This window comes from Pristis pectinata, chromosome 23 (assembly GCF_009764475.1).
Source record: "Pristis pectinata isolate sPriPec2 chromosome 23, sPriPec2.1.pri, whole genome shotgun sequence".
Taxonomy (NCBI): domain Eukaryota; kingdom Metazoa; phylum Chordata; class Chondrichthyes; order Rhinopristiformes; family Pristidae; genus Pristis; species Pristis pectinata.
The window spans coordinates 18,565,162-18,581,197 of record NC_067427.1 but is presented as its reverse complement, the minus strand read 5'-3'; the positions used below and the strand labels follow the sequence as shown (position 1 = coordinate 18,581,197).

Sequence of the window (16,036 nt, the reverse complement as noted above, 5' to 3'; positions counted from 1 at the left end):
ATTGGATATTGGGGAGTATGTGCAGTAAAATGTTTCAGAACGTTTGTGTGTGCATTAAACTTGCCTGCTTTGCTCTTTCAGCATCCCATTGTGTGCCGGTCAGTTTTACAGAGATATTTACTTGGAGGGAATAAAGAGACGTTTCCTCAGGGAGCAGAAACGATGTGCTTTATCAGACCAGAAGAACAGCACTATCTGCAGTGTATCCTGACACAACACAAAAACAGGAAGCTTCCTTAATCTGCCCAATCTCTGTAGCAATCAAGGTTGGAGATACACCTCAACTGTGCAACACCACTGCAAAAGGGTGCTGATCGCAGGCCTGACCTCATACAGGCCAGAAGCCCTTGCCAGAGTCACAAACCAGCCAACCACAGATACAATGCCAAGGAGAAAGGACAGTGCAGGCAAGGGTGCCATGCATCCCAGTTATAAGTGGTAGCTATGTGCACATTATAATCTATGATTATTGCCGCCTTGTTTTATATTTTGTGGCTTTTTTTGTATTTACAACACATTGAAAGTGTTTCATAGACATTTTTTTTTACAGACCAAATGTTGGAATTTGATAAATTGTTTAAAGTGTTATTTCCAAGTTTCTCCCTCCTGAAGCCTTGCTGGACTCTAGGGTCCCCTGGAGTTCCTGTGTGCGGGAGTGATTGGGGGGGGGGGGGGGGGGGGGGGGGGGGGGGGGGGTTTACAAGTTCTAGTGGCCATTCTTTAAACATAAATGTTGAGTAACTACAAGATATTGTAGTGTAGGTGGTGTAACCTGATAATATCCTGATCTCACCCATAATTCACATGCAGCCAGTCACCAGTAAGAATCAGAGTGACCGGGAGCAAAACTTGATTCCAATCCCAGGAGTGCAGATCTTCCAGGATTCATTCCTTTGTAATCTTGCTGAGATGCCTTGAATTTAAATAACAGCCTTAATTATTTTAATAGAAAGCTGGTACCAAAGAAATTAGTGAACACGGACTGCGCTCAACTGGTATTTTAGCCTGTTTTTTATTTGGAAGAATTATTAAACAATATCACCAAATGAGTGCTCTGAGCATCACTTGGCCAGCTTCTCCTTATAGTGACCACTGAGTGCAGGATTGTACTGGGGATACACTGCTTGCTCACACCATGGTCCTAGTTGAAGAGATGTAATTCAAACCTCAGAGTGTACAACCAAATTCTTCCCAATAGCATGGTCTGGATGGCTTATTTAGGGTAGGGAAGTTGAAGAATGAGCTTCCCTTGATGGCTGTGTAAACATGCACAACCATGTATAGCAGCCTTAGGGGGCAACTGTGCTCAGTGGTTTCTAAGTAGCACGACAGTAGCTGGGACAGGGTCAACACATGAACAGAGGCTACTTATTGCATCCTATCCCCCCACCACTAAGGGAGGAGCATGAATCCTCCCATCAGGTGGTTCAGGAGCACCAGCTGACCACTGAAATGAAATCTCAATCCTCCAGTAAGCCCACTTGATTTCTGTAACTGTTAAACTTGTAGTGTGTGTACATTGACCTATTTTGATCTCACTGACTTTCTTTGGAAGTGTTTAATAATACTCAGCTCTGCTGCTGGTTCCATGAGGATTGATCTTAACCACATCACAGGTGGTTCTGTTTGCAACACCTATCATTGACTTAGTTACACTGCAGTCACGCCAGCTCAGTGCGAGGAACGAGGATCAAGCTCTCTAACTAACAACATGGGCAAATCTCAAGTACACAAAGCCTCAGATCCCGTTCCATTGACTCTGATACTGATAGGATTAGATCAATTGGATGGGAGAAGGCTTATATGAAAGATTAAAACACTAGCATGTATCAAATGGCAACAGGTGGATAGGGAGTGAAGCACAGGGACTACGGATTAGGTGGGAGAAATAGCAGAACACGCAAAGAGAGGCACGGGAAAGTGGTAAGTAGTTTTTCCAGATTTTCCTGTACAACCTCCCAATTGGAGGCAGAAGCCTGGGAAGGGAATAAAGATCAAGCCAAAGGTGCCTTGCATCAGAAGAGTTAAGACTGATATTACAGGACGTGACATCCATTGTGCAGTGACAGAATGATCACAGTCCAGGAGCAGATGGACTATAGCAGCATCACAAAACAAAGTAACCACAGCTCTTATTTTAAAACAGGTTTTCAGCTCCCCCTTTATATAAAATCAATCAGATCACATCACATAGCCCATTTCCCCTCTATTTACAAACAATTACTCCTCACTCAACAGAAGCAGCTCATGGATAAACAACTACCAGAAACCTGGAGTATACTGGCTTTTCCGTTCAGTCAGAAAACGGGAGCTGCTCACCGGAACAACCGGTAAATGCGGGGTAGGCGGCCATCTTTGCTGGTCAGTGCCTGCTGGATGTGCTCATACGTCGGCAAATCACTGAGGTCCCCCAGCGCTGCCACCGCGGGCTTAGTGCGTAACATCTTGGCTGTGACCTTCTTGATGTCATCCGCCGTTACTTCCCCTGTAAGATCAAGTGGTCTTTGTTAGCTCTGTGCAGACCTCTCCATTTGCTAATCAGGTTTCATGCATGGGGTAGGTGGCAAGGGATGCAGACAGAATTTATGGGGAACAGAAACAGGTTTAGCCTTGGCCAAATTTAGGGTTTCCTAGACAGCCACAATTAAAATACAATCCCCGACACAAAATGTTCAGCTGCTCATCAGTGATTCAGGCGTTTACCTGGGCTCAACCAACAGAGATAAATGTCAAGATTCACTGGAATGGTACCAAAAAAACAAGGGACCTGTTAAGTGGAGGGACTATAGAAGCCAAGACTGAGCCCTGATAAAAGACTAAACAGAGATTTAATACAGTAAAAAAAAAAGGAGAAACTGCTTTCTTTAAAATTATTTTACCCAGCAAATCATGCTAAAGGAACATGGCCTGAGAGGGTGGCAGATTCGAGTAAAACTCCCAATAATTCAGAATTCAGTTGTTCAGAAATCTTGATGGTTCAGTATCTGGTTCATTCATAAGTCTGGAGTATGAGCTGGGGATCCAGAATGCGAGTGGAGCAGGTGGCCAGAGCTGGCATCTTGGCTGTGCACAAATGTGTGGATGGAATCCAGAACACAAGGGATCAGGAATGTGGGCAAGTTTGCGCCAGAGCCAGGGTCCAGACTACTTGTGTATTTCCTGCTCTCTTTAAACTTGCCAGGTTCACTGTAAAATTCATTATACTACTGAGTAACATGTAAAATATAAAGGAAATAAGTGTATTTGGGTATTAATAAAGTAATATCCAACAGTCCAGAAAGTTTGTACCGAAGTCCCAACTGGATGCCTGATTATGGGAGTTTCACTGTAGTTACTTTCAAATGGGAATTGTATATAAAATTAAAGCACGATGATGAAGGACTAAAGGAGCAGAACTAATTGGGCAGCATAGTCACAGTAGGCTGAATGCCCGTCTCCTCTGTATATTCCATTGTGGGGGGGGGGGGGGGGGGGTGCGGCGGATGGAAAGAGGGCAGGGGAAGAGCAGGGTTTAGGGAGAAAGTGTTCTGTGTGTGTAATTAAGACCAAATTAACATTTTGAAGAGGATCTTATTGGTTGGTTTCTGCTCAGCTTCTACTTACCAATTAGCCTGCAGAGCTCGAGGGGCAGTTTGCGGATTCCTGTTGCCAACACCTGTCTTCCTACATCCTCAAAGATAACGGGCCGAGACTCCAGGTTCATCATCAACATCGACTGCAACTGGGTCTTGGCTCGTTCCAGCTCCACCTGACAACAAATGGAGCAATAATACATCACAAGGGTCAATCTACATCTATGCACCAATCCCTCTCATTGTCCTGTCACACAAGTTGAGACAGCTAAACTCCCACTCTTGTTCCATCAAATGCCCAGGGCAAATACTTTATGAAATAAATAGACTGCAGTTCTTTCATTGGTGTCCCATCAAACACTCCCAGGGCAACCACAGAATAGGTTAGTTAGAGAACAAGGCTCACATTGCCAGTACAAACCAGAAATGGTGCCATTTTACACTCAGCCCGATAGCAAATTGTGTCTTTGTTTAATATCTCATTCAAAAACAGTACTTCTAATAGTGCAACATTCCTTTAGAATTAGCACTCAAAGTATCTCCCTAGATTCCGTATCAAACCCTGGAGTGCGGCTTGAACTTATAAGCTAATTGCCACCCAATGCACCGTAGTTCTGAATAGGCTGGTGACCCTTGAACATTCTGTTGTCCGTGTGGGTTTTTCTCTCCCTTTCTACTTCTGTACACCTCTCACTTTCTTGCTGACTTCCTCAGTGCTTGTGCCCCTCCACGTATACCTGTCTCCCTATGCAATTCTGTAGAGGTTTTACTGAATGAAAATCTGTTAAATCCAACACATGCACTCACCTCTCCAACCGAGCCAGCCATCAGGATAAATTCTCGAGTGATAATTTCCACCATTTCTCTGACCTACAACACAAGAAACAAGTATTTAACATGAGCACATAAATCATAGAGGCTCTTATAAAGGCTTGTACAGTGGGAATGAATGGTATAACAAGGCAATGAGCTTATTAAAGGCATTTGATGATGACTTGGTACCTGTCTAGGATCTGCACTGGCATGGATACACAAGAGCCCAGTATCCTCATAGCTGTGGTGATAGGCAGTGGCATTGTACATCCAGTGGTGTCTGTAGGATAGAGATGGTTATCATTAGAAGGCAAGGACTAATCTGTTGCACATTAATGGATTGGGAACTGTGGACTTTGACTCATTACTCAATTCGTAGAGTCAGCTGACAGCACCCTTATCTCTGGGTCATAAGGCTGTAGACTTGTGTCCCACCCAAGAGACTCGGCCCTACATACCTGGCTAACACCCAGGGTACAATGCTGAAGAAGCATTGCACTTCACATGAAAAGTTGAATCGAAACATTGTTTACCCTTTCAGAAAGATATTAAAGATATAGAAAAGATGGGAATTCTGTGTGTCCTGCGCAATATTCATTACTCGTGAATCCTCACTAAAATAGATTATCTGGTTACTAGCTCAGTGTTCATTGTAGGAATGTGCTGTGTTTCCTCTGTTCCACAGTGACTACATTTCATAAAGCTGCTTTAGGACAGACACTCTGACAAGTGAAAGGCTAATAATAATTTAACCCACAGAGTGTCAAACTTCAGAATAAAGCTAGCCCAAGAGTTTAGTTGTATTGCTGTTTTTTATGAAAAGTTTTGTTTGCTACGGCTGTAGATTTGGATTCCCAGGAAGCTGCGAGATTATCAGCATTCTTTCTGCATTGCCCACTCTTTCTCTTGGATCTTCCTCTATGTCCAAACCTGGTGTGGAAGGGTACCAGAAAGCATAGGTAGGTGGTGCAACCACCTTCAAACTGAACCCCCTATCACTGGCAAACCTCCACGGAACATTCCCCTGCCCTACACAAATCTCTGACGTCACTAGTGCTGAACCAGCTTCTCAATCTCTTTACTCTCCTCTGCAAAACTCGGCCAAACCCAGCACAGCTGAGGCAGAGCACTCAGAGGTGCTCCAGGACTGACCTGTTTAAGACATTGAGGTAGAGTCTGGTGAACATGCCCTTCCCGGGTCCCCCGGCTGAGAACGAGCCCCCGCCACCCATCATCATGTTCAGCACGGCAAAAGGAATGAAATCCTCCTCCTGGAATAAAGCAAATAATGTTTCATGAACACTCTGATCACAGAATGCTCCCCTTCTCTGCCAATCCCCCACCTCCCCCAATACATGATGCACATCTCCACACCAGTCTGTGGTGGGTGGAATGCATTAGGAAAGGTTGACTCTAGTCACTCACTCCTGGAACCTGCATCATAACCAGCTGTATAGAGTCAGTTCTCTACAGAACAGAGGAATAAAGGAGACCTAGTAAAGGCATTCAAAATCATGGTGCTTTGATAAAGGAGTAGGAAACTGGGTCAATAATTTGTCACAGATTTAAATAAATGATAAAAAGCAAAGGAACAAATGAAAGCCGTTAAGATTTAGAATGCATTACAATCAATTTAACTCCAGCAACTTTTGGGGTAAAGTAAATTTCAAAAGACAACTCCACCAGTGTTCAAAGAGTATCAGTTTTCAGGATTATGGGGAAAGAACTTGCACTTGGGCTACATATGACATCACTTACACTTAAAGACAACACAAGAGTTTGCACTGACAGGTCAGGCAGTTGGCCCCCTACAGTGCTAGCCTGGTCTCAATGAGTAGCACTCTGGACCAAATAAGATCACAGAAGACAGCGAGAGGTGTAACCCCAAACTGGTTCAAATTCTCAACCTGCCCAGAATGAGTTTAAACTCACCTTCCCTTGACTTTTAGGCCAATAATAGAATCATTAAATCTCACAAGTAAAAATTTTAAAGCAGTTAAGCTTTAGAATTAAATGACTTTATACTCACCAGGAAGGAACAGCTTTCTAGGCCAATCATTATGTGAGTGAGTTCTGGGATTGGAGTGGGGCCCAGGCTGACATCAGTCATGTCCTTCTCCACCTGAAGAAACAGACACACCGTGGATTGTGTTAAGAGTCTCATTCTCCCACCGCTCCTTTCCCACCCCATAAAGCAACAAGAAGCCAGCCCAGACCAGAGCTGACAACTTGATCCTTCAGACTAATGCAGCACTGGAGCAGAGGAAGGACAGTTCCTAACCACTACCCCTCTTCTGGAGTCTTTCTTTCCCTGCAGCATGGTTAATATGCCCACTACACCAAAACTGGATAAAGCCTTGCACTAGCATAGAAGATGTCTAAGACTCCTCCCTGGCTCCATTCAAAAGTACAAATAGCTCTACAAGCAATGACCTTTCACTTCTATCTCACCCAAGATGCTGTTGCAAGAAATACAAACAGAAAATGAAAAATGAAAATTGTCAACTCAGACAGGAAACAAGATTAACCTTTCTGGTCAGTGACATTCCATCAGAACATCAGTTCATCAACCTGAAATGTTAACTTCGTCTCAGTCAGGAGCTGCTTCAGATCCTGGATTTTCACCATTTCCCATTTTTATTTCCAAGTTCCAACATCTGCAATATTTTACAAATCACTGAAAGAAACTGGACAGGCTATGCAACCACCAAGTTCAACCCTAAGTCCCCATCTTCAAAAGTGTTTACCAGTGGACGTCACAAATGGCAATCAGGAGGGGAAACCGTGACTGACAACACCCCAGCCACTTGCCCTCCTGCCCCAGGGATGCTAAGGCCAATTGTTCCAGCCACCAAGATCAACTGATCCAAACAGGCTGAGGAGAAGAGTGGAGAGGTTAGGGCAAGAGTAGAATTGCACAGGGCACCCAAGAGAAGGAAAAGTGCAAGCCCAACCTCAGATCTCCACAAGCCCAAGACATCCTCTATCCCCACCTAGTGGCCTGACACAGTGCAGCAGCTGCAGGCTCAAGAAGCTCGTCTCCAATTGGAATTTTTCTGAGAATTTCTTATGTGGATCCAGGGACTAACCCCCACAGCAGAGAGCAGTGCCTCACCTTTATAATTCCCCCGGTGTACTGGGACACAGACCGGTCCACATCAGTGGGCTTTTCTAACCCCCACACTGGGGTTACTCCTGTGCAGCATGGAACAGAGAAAAGTTGATGAGTGTAACAGGCTCAAGAGCCTGCAGAGATCCAGAAGCCTCTCCCCAACTCCACTCTCAGTGCTTGAACAATCATCACACGTTTCAACCTTGGCTCAGTGTCCCATAAGTCAGAAGGTCATGTCTTTGTGTCCCACTCCAGAGAATTGAGCATAAAATCTAGTCTGACCCTCCCAGTGAGGGACTGAGATAGACCTGTATTGTTAGAGGGGTTGTCTTTTTAAAGAGATGCAAGTGAATGTCCCATCTACCCTATCAGACAGGGGTTCAAACTACACCCAAAAACAATTGGAGAGAGAGAATAAAAAAGCTGGGGCTTTTTAGAACAGAAATGGTTAAAAAGAGACTTAACAGAATTATCAAAGTAATGAGATTTTTAAACTGTAAATTAGAAGAAAATGTCTACTGACCAGAATCAGTAACCAGAGCAGACAGACTTTCACTGATTGATAAAAAGAACCAGAGGGGAGATGAGGAGAACTGGAGGTAGCAATTGTGGAATGTACTGCATAAAAGGGTGGTGAAATTTTCAAAAGGGAATTGAAATTTAGAAAAAAGGTAAACAGCAAGGAAGCAACATACAAGGTGCTGCGTGACCCACTGAGTTCCTCCAGCATCTTGTGTGTGGCTTCAGATTCCAGCTACTGTAGTCTCATGTGTCTCAAAATAGCAAGGGAGTTGGGATAGTTTCTTTAAAAACAATGTGCCAAAATGTCCTGGCCAATATTTATCAATCAACATTACTAAAATAAAACCAGGTTACCTGATCACAGTATCATTGCTTTTCGTGCAGCCAATTTGCACAAGGCAAGCTCCTCAGTTTTTTACATCACATGAATGACAATACTTCATAATAAAACTTGAGCAGTTTTGAGCTATTCTGTGATGGAGAAAGGCACTATAATGATGCAAGCCTTTTCTGCGCTGTAAGATTCTAAGCATGATGTTTAAGAAGATCAGACAGAAAATGGGCTTTTAATTCAGGGAGATATTTTTAGTCACTGCCAAGTGTTCTAACACATGAAGATGTTAAGTTGAGACCGGGGTTGCCTTCATACCCTGGAGATACTTCTTTGCACACTCCACCAGCTGGTCATGGTCCACCCCAACCCCAGCCAACACCAGTCGGTCAAGGGTGTAGTAATTCCGCAAAAATGAGTGGATCAGCTTTCGATTAATCTTCTCTACATTGTCGGCAGGACAGAACCTGGGCAGCCCCACAGTGTTGTCTCGGTAAGCTGCCTGGAGAGACAAAAAAAAGAAAATGTTCACCTTCTGCTACCTAGCATCCTTGGCTTTCCCACTTTCCTTTCTTACGCCTCATGCTTGTGACTTCCTGATAAAAATCTCCCTCTCATCTTAAGAAGACTAAAATAGAAGATGATTCTTCTGCATACAGTTCTCAGGTTAGGCCTCATCTGGATTAAATGCACTCAGTTCTGGGCACTCAGGAATGATATATTGGTCTTGGAGGGGAGGGGTGGTAGTGGCAATAGTGTGCAACATAGATCTACCAGAATAACACTGGGGCTGAAATAATTAAGAACAGGTTGTACAGACTAGGCAGGTATTCTTTTAAGTGTAGGAGTGACGAAATCCAAGTATTTAAAACCTTGAAAGAATCCAATTAGATAGATGGAGAGAAACCATTTCCTCCGGTTGGCAAATCCACAACAATGCAGCATAATGATAATAGTAAAGAAATGTAGATGATGTCAGGATCATCCTCTTCACAGATAAGGTAATGAGAACATCCCCTCCACCCCCACCCAAAGGATTCTGCAGGGCAAATAGAACTTCTAAGAGTGAAACCCAGATTTCTTGACTTAGTAAGGACTTTGGAGTAAAGAGGGTAATTGGTATTAAATACAAATCAACTGTGATCTGACTGAATGGCAGAGCAGGCATGAGAGGCTGAGTGACCATCTCTCTTTCTTATGTAACTGGTCTCAGGAGCTGAATAACCTCCTCCCACTAATGTAACAAGTTCGAGGGGCTGAATGATCTCCTCCTGTTCCAGTGTAACCAACCTGAGAGACTTTTCCCACCACGAAATGTTTGAGTAGTTACATTACCGCATGAATCATTTCAGTTAGGAGGGGTTCGGGGTCTGGTCTCATTTGCAAGTCCTCCAGCTCAAAGCGGACAGCCATTCGGGTCATCTCCAGTTCCTCATCTGAGACAGAGGAAAGATTCACAACCATATCAACATGTTGTATCCCAGGCAGGCGGCCACCAACTGCACGGCAAAGACTAAAATTACTAGCCCTCCTGTCTCAGAGCCAAACACTGGGGTTCAAAATCCATTTGGACACTGGAGCCAATCACTCCAGGCAAACACTGTAGCACCAGAACAAAGATTACTGCATTGTCAGAAGTGCTGTTTTATTGGGTGTGAATCCATGACCCAACCTTCTCCCTTGGGTGGACGATCTCAGAGTCACTATTTTGAAAAGGAGCAGGGAATTGCCTTAATGTCTCAACCAATGTTTATGCCTCTATATACATCACAAAGACAGATTATCTGGTCCTATCACCTTGATTTCTGTGGGAACTTGCTATACACAAATTGCCTGCTATGTAACTTTAAAATTTTCTTTAAAATTATCACTATTTTAGAAGTCTTGCAATTTGGCATACCTTTTGGGTTTGTGAAAAGTATGCCAAATTGCAAGACTTTTATTTTCACAGCACTACATACTGAACATTTATCCATAGGCCCAAATAGAAAATGAGCTGAATACCCTTGTTTTAGACCTTGTGAACCTTTTTAACCCTTATGTAATAACTGTTTGTCACACTGTCAGTCCAGTGATCCCGCAAACAAGGAGAACCAGGGCAAATGTCAGCTATGATGAGGTGCAGCAAAAGCAGAATGCTACTCTATAAACTAGGATGTTTGCAGTGGAAACCATTTTGTGACAAGTACAGGTTTGTCCACGTTCCTGTCAAATAAACCCCAAATGGGTTTATTATAGTTAGAAATTCTGGTTTCAGAGAAGCTGGAGGCTTCAACAAATTACCTCCCAGCTCCAGAAGACTTGCCCTTATTCCCCATTCTTGGTTGTTTCACGCACTAATCTTTGTGATTAAATCTTCCTGCACAAAGTGAATGACTCTTCATTACCCAACCGGATAATTCATGATTACTCATGCAGTTCTGAAACACCAAGTGCATTACTTTCAAAATTAAGAGAATTATTAATTTTACCAAAACATTTATTGTAACACCCCAGATGATTAACATGGGGTGTTGCTGTTTGCTACAGTATCTAAGTTGCTGGGAAAATCTCAAGAAGCTGATAACCTCTACACATCAGGCAGGAGGCAAAACAGCAGCCCCTGCACAGTCCTTCCGGTCCCAATATCAGCAGAAATGTTAGAGAAGACTCGAACGTCTTGCTACAGTGAGTTGATCACATTGTGAGGCAGAAAACCAAGTTCCAGGATTTCAAAATATAGGCACTAACCATCCCATAAAATTCCACTCTATAAACTGGGAATTAAAATTCCTTTCGCAAAGTTGATCAGAAGATTAAACTAGCATCTGCCACACACATCCGCTCCTCCTTCTGTTACCTGTAAGTCTCGGCTGAAGCACCACATCAGCTAGCAGATTGACTACTGTCTCCAGGCCCTTCACCTCTGCAGAAACAGCAAACATTGTGGTGTCCCTGAAAGTGTAAAAAAAAATGCTTATTCAGGGCCTGACTGGAAAATTTCATATGAGTTTCTTTCCTAATCTCAGATTTATAATATTACACTCTTATTGGGCTGCAGATTTATGGGGAGCAGAAAGGAGGGGAAACTGGTGCACTCCACTCAGCCCCAGAAGATCCATTCTAGTCTTCCTCAAAGTGCCCTTGACCTCCAGATCCCCATCTTCCCTGCTGGACCCCTCCACCTTATCCAAGTTCTGCAGCTCCACCCCTCGCAGTGCTTCTGACCATCCTCCCCCAACACCATGTGCAAGAGCAAGTACGATGAATACTCTTCGTATTTTGATCAAGCTCACTTCCAATTCTCAAATCCTGTGGGAACCACCCCCCCACCCCCCCACACCCATACCATGACCAAGCTTTGGATTTTCTCTCCATATCTACAGAAAGCTCTAAGTATGCCAGTGGCAGATGAGGCTGTGACAATGGATTACCTAGGTGACCAGAGACTACAGAGTACAAAGTTGGAGCTCCAGATCAGGCTCCCTTCTCAGAGACCGAGTCTTCTATCAAACCATTAGTGTACAACATCTCTGTATATCCAGCAGCTCCTCCATCCCAGCCCTGGTCCTTCCACCTAATCATGTTACTGCCATTCCCCTTTAGAGGGTTTAAATTGGTAGAATATATATAGGCCCCATAATGATAGAGGATTAAAAGGACAAAGGAAATAGAGAAAAGGTGAGGCATTTAATGAGATAAACAGGCTAAGAGAAATGATAATAAACTGTGGCTCAGACATACAGAAAGAATGGAAAACATATCACATATATAGAGGTAAGATTATCTAATTATTGTCTGATGAGCATCAACAAACTAAGTTCATGTATAAACCTGGACAGATTAATCACTTCTGATACCAATCTTCTGCTCTCCCAATAGCCCCATAGTTGGGATATAGCTCCTAAGGTTACCAGATCTGACTAATCCCTCCTCTAGTGCAAAAGGCATTGCGACCAATTATAATGTCTCAGCACTATCCTGAAACCTGCTAGGATTGCACCTTGAACCAATCAGTTGGGATCATTGCAGTTTGCGTAAACTCAGTGCTATGCACTGCACCAGTGACTTGTTATGGTCCTATCCGAGACACACATGCACACACACAAGTCAATGTTTTATTTCACCTGGAAGACTGACAGTCGCAGATCCCCCCGTGTTTTTCCAGTGTGAGGAGAATTTCATCCTTGGAGCCAAATTGTGCAGTAGACTGAAGACAAAACACACACACAGCTACAAGTTTAAAAACCTCCATTTCATCTCAGACATTTAACACAAGATGACCAATGCACAACCTTCCACACCATCTCGAAGCTTCTTAATGACATCATTAATCAAGAACAAACTCTCAATAGCTCAGGTAGTGAGTGAGCTTTGGTCACAGAGACAAGATATGAAGAAGAAATAATGTATTGAAAGTAAAATAGCTACTAATTAGCTTTAGCTGCCAATTTAAGCTAAATTATCCAAGAATGTCCTGGATTCAATTTTAGTCTATTACTGGACTCCTGATTCTGAATGAGAAGTCAGCCAGTGTTCTCACAACTATTGCAAAATTGCTGTTACTGTTTTGAAATTTGCTATTAAATCTACTTCCACCATCATGTCAGGCAGTGCACGGCAAATCAAACTTGTTGCAAGAACAGAATTATCCTCATCTCGCCTCTGGTTCATTTGCTAATTACCTTTATTCCAGTGAGCAACTGAACCTCAGGAATGGTCGGCAACTCCCAGATAAAAGACATCTCTTTATTTTTGTTTCAAAAATTGTGCTTATGACCAAATATTTTAAGATTCTGGATAAAATGTGGAAATATATTGATACTTACAGAAAATGCCAACTTTTCCAGAAAGTGGGAAATTCCACTGGGAAATTTCACCTCATGTCTTGACCCAGCATTCACTAAAACTGAAAGACACAACCCTATTAATGAGCAGCATTCTCAGCCAGCACCTCATCTGATCCTCATCTTGTAAGGAAAGTGCCTTCGGACACTGGGCAAAGAGGAGATGCTGAGCACCAGCACAAGAACTGGGGTAAGATGTGGACATACAGAAGTATAACAGGAGAATAATTTTGGGAGGGAATTCTTAGAGTTGGATTGAAGCAGATAAAAGTTCTGCCATCAATGATGGGAATGGCAGGAGAGGGTAATGGGATGAAATAAGGCATTGGAGATGGAACAAATACACTGAAACAAGGGCAGGAGGAATTGAATCCCAACACACACAACTGCTCATCTGACTAGCATTGAAGCCTGTGAACAAGGACCTGAACACACCAGTTCCTGGAGCTATAGTACAGCTCTCTAGCAATAATAATGGTGAAGGGAAGAGAGTGTGTTCCAGTGGAGAGTTTGCTCCAATTAAATATATTAGGGAAAAGCAAAGATTATAATTTCAACTCATGCAAGATGGTACATCCCCAAAGAAGACTGAGCTGTGAGACAGCCTGCCAACTCAGACAGTGTATAATTTGCTGAATTCTTCAAATAGCAATTGCACGGATTTGTGTATTGGTGATCACCTTGTGCAAGTATAGACAGCAAGGAATCCAGGGCAATCTGACTTCTTTGTCTCTCCCAGGAAATCTCCGGATCTCATGGGATGGGGAGTGTATTTTGGGATGAATGAAGAACCGCTGTTTTAGGGGACACATTGGATAAACCAGGGGTCTTTACTTGCCCATTGTTGCTTGTGTGGCAAATTTCAAGGACTGATATGTTGTACTGTCAGTACAATAAAGTGAGCAATTCCCTACATGTAAATATCTAGTGATCTCGGACTTTTAGCATTTCTCACTGATTGGGCACCCAAGAGAGGGTAAAATCTCAGCATACTCTCATGTAACTTCTGAACAACTGGCAGAGATTATCAGCAGTAGCCAACGTTTCATAAAACGGTGTCAGAGGTAGCTTCTTGTTGAACGAATTTTGTTGAACAAAGCTAACATGGATTTACGAAAGGGGAATTGTTGTGACAGTTCTGCTCAGTTTTTGAAGTAGCTGATAGGGTGGATAAGAAGAAAAAAAAATAAAATCAGAGCATGCTAGAAACACTCAGCAGCTCAGGCAGAATCTGTGGAAAGAGACCTCTTTGACCTGAAACACTAATTCTGTTTTTCATTCCACAGATGCCCCCCTGATCTCGTGCTTTTAGGATTGGTTGGGTGGCCAAGAGGGGGCAAAATCTCAAAATGCCCTCATGTAAGCTCTGGGCAACTGGCAGAGATTATAGTGTCTCCAGCACCTATTTTTTAATTCAGACCTCTAGTATCTGCAGTTTTTTGATTTTCAAGCGAAAATAGTGCATCAGGATTATCAAAAATAATTAGTTAGCTACAACTCAAAGGTTTATTGCACAAGACTATGGCAATATATTGAGAATTAGTTAACAGACACAAAATAGATTCTATACAAATCCTTTTGGAAAAGGGCCAGGATATAATGAACCCCCAAGTTTGCTGATGATACACAGCTAGGTGTGAAAGTCAGCTATGAGGAAGTGCAAAAAGCCTAGAACGATAAGTATCTATAAAAGAATTTGGCCAACAAAGTATGTGAAGAAATGTGAAATTATCCACTCAGACAGGAAAATTGAAAATTGGAAATTTTTTTTAAGCAGTAAGAAATTAGTTAATATTTGATATTCTGATGGACCAATGTATCCCTGTACACAATCATCATGCACTGGCAGATACAGCAACCAATTAGCAATTCAAGAGGTGTCTACTAGAGCAGCAGACAGTAGCTGGCAGCATGAAAGATGTCACCAGTGATTTAAGTTGTCACCAGAACTATGAACCAGGAGTTCAATAGGGATACATGAGCAAGCCCTGGCATTAATATTAGTGTTGGGCCTGAAATCTGCCCTATAGCTTGTTGATAACACAGAACTTGACGAGAAAGCCGCTTGCGATGAACCTGCAAAGGGATATATGTTGATTAGCATGTGGGCAAGCAGATGGCAGATGAATAACGTAGAGAAATGCGAGGTTATTTACATCAGTAGGAAGCACAGAAAACAGAATACTTTTTAGATGGTGAGAAACTAGTAAATGTTGGTGTTCAGGGAACCTCAGTGTACTGGTTCATAAGATGAGGAAAATTAATTGCTTGCTATATCGATGAATTTAAATGGTAAATGGGATGTTATTGCAAAAGAGTTGGAATACAAAGGAATAACGCCTTGTTGTGATTTTAAGGTTTTGCTGAGAGTTTGCTATGTGCATTTTGGGATTCCATACCTAAACGTGAATGTAAAACCAGAAAATAATGTTGATAGTTAGGCCACATCTGTGGAGAGAATTAGAGTTAATGTTTCAGGTCAATGACCCTTCATCATCTGTTTTTCCCACAAATCTTGCCTGATGTGCTGAGAATCCCCAGCATTTTCTATTTTTATTTCAGATTTCCAGTATCAGCAGTTTTCTGTTTTTCAATGAAAGATTAATATATATGACCTTGAAATCAGAGCAGTTGAATGATTCTGGGATGACTGGGTTGTCTATTAGGTGAGACGGACCAATATTTGCCTTTACTCACTGTATCTTACTAGAATGAAGCGTTCTCAAAGCAACATACATGATTCTGCAAGGATTGATAGGGTAGATACTGAGAGTCTAAAACTTAGATATACAGCCTCACAATAATGGGTATACAAGGATCAAGGAAGAATCTGTTCACTCAAGGCTGTATGTTTTTTGGA

General features: G+C 42.6%; 2 protein-coding genes across 3 annotated transcripts in view; one reads left to right on the top strand and one right to left on the bottom strand.

The window, feature by feature from the left end:
• The window catches only part of inpp5e (inositol polyphosphate-5-phosphatase E), an 18,719-nt gene extending 18,038 nt beyond the window's left edge, over window positions 1-681 (top strand). For both annotated transcript variants that reach the window (XM_052036927.1, XM_052036926.1), the window contains one exon: window positions 82-681. In XM_052036927.1, coding sequence (XP_051892887.1) covers window positions 82-240 — 159 coding nt within the window. In that variant the 3' untranslated portion in view covers window positions 241-681. The remainder of the gene's footprint in view (window positions 1-81) is intronic.
• The window catches only part of pmpca (peptidase, mitochondrial processing subunit alpha), a 16,143-nt gene continuing 787 nt past the window's right edge, over window positions 681-16,036 (bottom strand). Inside the window, exons 3-14 of the mRNA XM_052036928.1 lie at window positions 13,159-13,238; window positions 12,457-12,539; window positions 11,190-11,284; window positions 9,686-9,786; window positions 8,669-8,852; window positions 7,501-7,580; window positions 6,415-6,507; window positions 5,538-5,656; window positions 4,575-4,665; window positions 4,380-4,442; window positions 3,604-3,748; window positions 681-2,485 (exon numbers count right to left, since the gene is read on the bottom strand). Coding sequence (XP_051892888.1) covers window positions 2,316-2,485; window positions 3,604-3,748; window positions 4,380-4,442; window positions 4,575-4,665; window positions 5,538-5,656; window positions 6,415-6,507; window positions 7,501-7,580; window positions 8,669-8,852; window positions 9,686-9,786; window positions 11,190-11,284; window positions 12,457-12,539; window positions 13,159-13,238 — 1,304 coding nt within the window. The 3' untranslated portion in view covers window positions 681-2,315. The remainder of the gene's footprint in view (window positions 2,486-3,603; window positions 3,749-4,379; window positions 4,443-4,574; window positions 4,666-5,537; window positions 5,657-6,414; window positions 6,508-7,500; window positions 7,581-8,668; window positions 8,853-9,685; window positions 9,787-11,189; window positions 11,285-12,456; window positions 12,540-13,158; window positions 13,239-16,036) is intronic.